Source organism: Glycine soja, chromosome 2 (genome assembly GCF_004193775.1).
Source record: "Glycine soja cultivar W05 chromosome 2, ASM419377v2, whole genome shotgun sequence".
Classification (NCBI taxonomy): Eukaryota; Viridiplantae; Streptophyta; class Magnoliopsida; order Fabales; family Fabaceae; genus Glycine; species Glycine soja.
In genome coordinates this window covers 32,945,618-32,951,832 of record NC_041003.1, presented here as the reverse complement: position 1 = coordinate 32,951,832, position 6,215 = coordinate 32,945,618, and the positions used below count along the sequence as shown (strand labels likewise).

At 35.2% G+C, this 6,215-nt stretch overlaps 1 protein-coding gene across 1 annotated transcript; it reads left to right on the top strand.

The window, feature by feature from the left end:
- The first annotated feature begins 1,536 nt into the window (after nt 1–1,536).
- On the top strand, nt 1,537–5,005 carry LOC114375240. The gene is made up of 4 exons (XM_028333015.1): nt 1,537–2,764; nt 2,853–3,166; nt 3,591–3,638; nt 4,919–5,005. Exons 1-4 carry the CDS (start codon nt 1,537–1,539, stop codon nt 5,003–5,005), a joined length of 1,677 nt encoding a protein of 558 aa, XP_028188816.1.
- Nucleotides 5,006–6,215: the final 1,210 nt, after the last annotated feature.

Sequence of the window (6,215 nt, the reverse complement as noted above, 5' to 3'; positions counted from 1 at the left end):
TGACCACAACTATGGTAGATTTTACCACGGCCATAGTGCGATTTTTTGGACAAATATTGATAGAGGACTATCCAAGGAGGAAGAGTTTGGCTTAGGTGGACTCAGCATGGATGAACCAATCACTTGAGCAAGGAGTAAGAGATCTCAAGAAGAGATTGACAAGAGACTAAATTCTCTCATGGAGGAAAGAGAAGAAGAAGTAAAGTTCATTTATTTTAGCAAACTTTTAGAATAAGATTTATTTTTGGGCATATTTTTTGACTTGTAATAGGCTGCTACCTTTTATATTATTACTTTCGAGTCTTTTAATTAGTAGATTAGTTATTGGGCCTTGGACCTAATTTAGGATTATTAGTAGGAGTTATAAATAGACTCCTTAAACACCTTGTTGACAGTTTTTATGAAATTTTTAGATTAGACACAGTTAAGAGAGTGTCTCTCTTAGTTCTTGTATGAAATCTTAGGTTCTTATCAAAGAATTTTATTTTTTGTGGCGAATCATCCTCAACTTATCAATCTTCCAAGATTGTGGTGTTGTTCTTTCTATCTCCTTCTCTAATTCCATTTTTTCATTTTATTTTCCCCAATTTCATAGAGCCCCAAATTGGTTCCCTAGTTTGCTGATGCTAAAAATTGGATCCGCAGATCAGGATTCCATCAATTGGTACCAGAGCTTTGGTTCTTGAAATCAGGTGTTATCTATCCTTTGTGTTTTTTCGTTTCATGTGTTTCCTCCTTTTTGTTCTATCATTTTTTTTTTGTTTAACTCTATATTATTATTTCATCTTCCTTTGTTTTATTTCTTTGAGTCTATCTTTCTTTTATAAACTATATCTAGTATCTATATCTTTTTATCTTCTTTCTTTATAAATATAGTATTCAAATTAGTGCAAAAAAAGGAAAGAAAGAAGTAAAAAAAAGAAAGAAATCCAATTTTTCATATTTGGAGGCAAAATTCTATTATAGTCTAGATTTAGATTTTCCCAATCACATATTTGCATTCAAATTTGAATTGTGTGCCAAAAAAAGTGCAGAGATAAAAAAACGAAAAAAAATGCAAAAAAAAAAACAAAATATGCATTTAGAGTCTTTCTTGTTTTTACATACTTCTATCTCAAAAAAAAAAAATTGTGTCTTGTTGGTTATTTACATATAATATAGTTCAATTTTTGGACAATCCTTTTCTTCATTCTAGAGTCTTTTAGTTTGTCTTCCTTGGCATTCCTTTTGAGTATTCCTTTCATTATTTTTGCTTGTCTTTCAAATTCCTTAGTTTTGTCTTAGAGTATTTATTTTCTTGGCTTCTTGATTTGAGTTTTGATTTATGAAATATTTCGCATTGAATACTTCTTGATTTTGAGCTTGAAGGTTCTTCATAAGAACTTAAAAGAAGCAAGAGTGGTAAAAGACGAGAGTGCATATTATAAAAGAACAAGCCTTGAAAGAGTGATACACAAGTGAACTTGAGTGAAACACTAAGTTAAGTGGTGAGGTTATATTCTATTTTTTGTTTGTGCACTAATTTTTCTTGTAGGTATGGCTTCTACAAGTGGAGATGCTACTCCACCATCTCCAAAAACCGCAAGGCTCATGGCGGAGATGATTAAACTTGGTGATCAAATGAGAAGAATGAGTTATGACAAAGAAGAAAGGACGGAGAGAATGAGAAAAAAGAACGAGGAGAGTTTGGGAAGAATACATAGGAGTAGTGAATCTTTAAGTGTGAGGATTGAAAATATAGAGCAAAGAAGAGAGGTAAGATCATCTAATTCTTCTCATGGAGAAGATGAGGGGTATGAAGAGGATGAGGGAAGATGGAGGAATGAGAGGTATAAGGAGAGAAGAAATCATAGAAGATATGGAGGTAGACAAAGAGAGGAAGGGATTGAGGGGGAGAAGGTGAAGATCCCTACTTTTAAAGGGACTTGTGATCCAGAAGTGTATCTTGAGTGGGAGATGAAGGTTGAACAAGTCTTTGCTTGCTACAACTACAATGAAGAGAAAAAGATCAAATTGGCCTTCCTGGAGTTTGAGGGATATGCCTTAGTGTGGTTGAATCAAATGAGGAGTGATGTTGAGAGGATGAAAAGGCCTTTGATTAATACTTGGCAAGACATGAAGAGAGTTTTGAGAGAGAGATTTGTGCCGTCCTATTATGGGAGAGACCTTCACAACAAGCTCCAAAGACTAATTCAAGGAAATATGAGTGTGGATGAGTATTACAAAGAGATGGAGATTTCCTTGATTAGGGCTCAAATTGAGGAGTCTCAAGAGGCCACCATGGCTAGGTTTTTACATGGTCTCAATAGGGAGATTCAAGACATTGTAGAGTTGCACCACTTTGCCTCTTTGGAAGATCTCATTCATCAAGCTATCAAGGTGGAGCAGCAATTAAAGAGAAAGCAAACATACAAGAAGTCCCCCTGTGGCTCTTCAACTTGGACAGATAAGGAGACATTCAAGAAGGATGGAAGATCTTCATTCAAATCTCATGAAAAAGGTGTTTCCCTTGGTAAAAATAATTCTAATCCTACTCCCACTTTATCAAAGGTGAGTTCTATTAAATGTTTTAAGTGTTTGGGAAAAGGTCATATTGCCTCCCAATGTCCTAACAAAAGGACTATGGTTGTGTTGGGTAATGGGGATATCACTAGTGCATCTTCTTCTAGCTCTTCTAGTTCTTCTAGTGATAGTGAAAGTGAATGTGATGTACAACCCCTGGAAGGTGATCTTTTGATGGTTAGGAGGTTAATGGAGAATGTGTGTAAGGATAGAATGAAACTCAAAGGGAGAACATCTTTCATACTAGGTGCATAGTCATGGGTGAAAATACGCTTTTTGATTATTGATAGGGGTAGTTGCAGCTAGCCAAAGATTGATTGAAAAGCTTGCTTTGAAAACTTTCCCTCACCCTAGGCCTTACAAAATACAATGGTTGAGTGAGAATGGGGAGCTAGTTGTAGATAGACAAGTTTTGATATACTTCTCCATTGGAAAATATGTTGATGAGATAATGTTCGATGTAGTCCCTATGGAGGCTAGCCATCTCTTACTTGGGAGGCCTTGGCAGTATGATAGGGATGTTGTCCACATTGGTGTCACAAACAAATTTTCATTTGTACATAAAGGGCAAAAGGTTACCCTTAAACCTTTGTCTCCAAGTGAGGTTTGTGAGGATCAAATAAAAATGAGAGTGCAAAGAGAACAAGAGAGAAAAGAAGAGAAAAACAAAAATGATGAAAGAGAGAGAAACATGAAAGGAGAGAAAAGAAAGAAAAGATTGGAGATAAAAAAAGAGTGAAACTAAAAAAAAAAGATGAAAATCAAGAGAGAAAAATATAGAGCTTGTTCATGAGAGAAAAAGAGGTGAAGAAAGTGCTAGTTCTTTCCCTCTAGGTGTGGAAGAATTACTAAAGAAATTTGGGGACGTTTATGAGTTAGTTTTGTATTGAAAATTTGTGAGAAAATAGCAATGTGCCTCCAATTTATGGTTCTTTTTGTAGAAATTGTATATATATATTTTTTGTGTGATTTTATAGAGTAGAAACTTCATTTTTGTGACCGAATGTTGAATCCAACTCAATTTGTAGGTCAAAGAAGAGAAGGTGCAAAAGGCTACTGATGACTCGCTTAGCGAGGTAGATTGACTAAGCGAGACTCATCTGCTTAGCGAGGCATCCAGCTCGCTTAACGGATGGGAAACCCTAGAAGAGGATAAGTCAGAGATCTGCATGCCCAGTGCACAGCCAACCCACCTAGCGAGGACGTTGTCTCTTCTCGTGCTCAGCGTGCCCATTCTCGCTTAGCGAAATTTCACTTACTCTCCCTTAGCGAGGCATGCTCGCTGAGTGAGCCTTCGGAAGCTGAGAAGTCCAAGAGCCTTTAAAACACTGAGGTTGGCGGAAATGAAAAAGAACAACCAATCAAGAGCCACAGGGAGAGTCTAGCTATGTGAAAAAATAGAGAGAATTAGGGCTGAGAGGCTGGAGAAGACATTCTCTATCATCTTCTTCCATTTTCTTTCACCAAAATATTTTCCTTCTTGTATTTTGAGGCTTTGCTTGTAATGGAAGGCTAGAACCTTTGTTGGGGAGTAACTACTTAAACTCTTGATGTAATGCTCTTACTATCTATTTAATGTTATTTTATGGTGTTCTTTGCTTCTATCTATGCTTATTTTACATGCCTTCCCCAAAGACCTCCCTTATGGATTGCCTCCTTTGAGAGGGATAAAACACCAAGCTGATCTCATGTCGGGAGTTTCCATACCAAATTGGTCATCATATAGAAGCAATCCATAGGAAAAAAAGAGAGCCAAAGACAAGTGGTGAGCTTGATGGAAAAAGGATGGGTTAGAGAAAGTTTGAGTCCATGTGATATGTCCATCGTTATGGTAAATTGAACTCTATCTCAACTTCTAAGGTGCTTGGTAGGTAAGAATTTGAAAGCTGGGAAGCAATCCCTACCCCATGCTGAATTTTCTTATAATATGGTAGTAAACTCTATTACTTATTCTCCTTTTGAGGTAGTTTACGGTTCTAGTCCATTGTCCTCTCTTAATTTGTTACCTTTGCCTAACACTTATGCTATGATGAATAGGGATGGGCTTTCTAAAGCCAATTTTGTTAAGAGTTTGCATGAAAAGGGGAAAGTACAAATTGAGAAAAAGATTGAACAATATGCTAGATATTACAATAAGGAGAGAAAGAAAATAGTTATCAAACCGAGTGATTGGGTTTGGATTCACTCGAGGAAGAATATGTTTACTTCCAAAAGGAAATCTAAACTTCAAGAAAAGAGAGATGGTCCCTTTCAAGTTTTAAAGCGCATCAACTATAATGCATATAATTTTTTTTTACCACTAAATTATGGTGTGAGCAACACTTTTAGGTTATTGACTTGACTCTTTGTGATGTAGGTATCTTTGACATCAATTCGAGGGCAAATTCTTCCTAAGAAGGAGGGTATGATAGATGACTATCCAAGGAGAAAGAGTTTGACTTAGGTGGGCTCAACATGGATGAACCAATCACTTGAGTAAAGAGCTTGACAAGAGACTAAATTCTCTTATGGAGGAAAGAAAAGAAGAAGCGAAGTTCATTTATTTAGCAAACTTTCAGAGTAAGATTTATTTTTATTGTTAATTATATTTTTGGGCTTATTTTTGGATTTGATTTGGGCTGCTACCTTTTTTATTATTATTTTCAAGTCTTTTGATGAGTAGATTAGTTATTAGGCATTGGGCTTGATTTAGGATGATTAGTAGAAGTTATAAATAGACTCCTTAAATACCTTGTTGGTATTTTTTATGAAATTTTTAGATCAGACACAGTTAAGAGAGTGTCTCTCTTGGTTCTTGTGTGAAACCTTAGGTTCTTATCAAAGAATTATATTCTTTGTGACAATCATCCTCAACTTATCAATCTTTCAAGATTGTGTCATTGTTCTTTCCATCTCCTTCTCTAATTCCGTTTTTTCCTTTTATTTTCCCCAATTTCATAGAGCCCCAAATTGGTTCCCGAGTTTGCTTATGCTAAAAATTGGATCCACAAAATAAGGATTCCATCAAGTATCTATAGGAAGCTATATAAAGGTCTCTAGACTTTTGTAATAATATTTTGTTCACTTTTATCTTTTTATAAATTTGAGAGAACTTTGACAACTTTTGAGAGCGAAGTATGAACAACATCGTGAGGATGAATTGTGATCATCGTTCCTACCTTATTGGTATGTTTATGCTGCTTTTGTATATGATTGTTAGTTTTGCTTTGATCATGAATGGTTAGTCCCCCTAGTGTGAGGGTTATGATGTAACTATCCAATTGTATCATTCTCTCTATTCTTATTGGAATTCTTCCTTGTTTGTTTGGAACTAGTTATTCTAATACTTAATCAGTTGCATAATAGTGATCATCTGCATGTAATTGGTATGTTTAGGTAGAGAATGTTTTACATCAAATTGTATTATCAAACTATTTGGATAATCTCCGATAGATTAGTTTATCTTTAAGTGTTCATCCCTATAATTGATTATATCCTTTGACTTAAATTGATAAACCCATGATTATTGGGTATTGATTTAAGGCAAAGAACATCCTCTAACCTTGATCATAGGCTTCGGTTAATTTTGGGAATCAATAATTAATTAGAAAAAGAATTTCATTGGGACTAGGATTGGAGAAAGATATTATTGAATCATAATCTTTGATCATTCT

What these genes read in the sequence shown, in the direction of transcription:
- LOC114375240 (XM_028333015.1), top strand. Translation starts at nt 1,537, where the DNA reads ATGGCTTCTACAAGTGGAGATGCTACTCCACCATCTCCAAAAACCGCA. An exon ending in AACCTTTGTCTCCAAGTGAG is followed by an intron (nt 3,167 to 3,590) that starts GTTTGTGAGGAT and finishes CTCAATTTGTAG; the next exon opens with GTCAAAGAAGAGAAGGTGCA. An exon ending in CTGATGACTCGCTTAGCGAG is followed by an intron (nt 3,639 to 4,918) that starts GTAGATTGACTA and finishes TTTGTGATGTAG; the next exon opens with GTATCTTTGACATCAATTCG.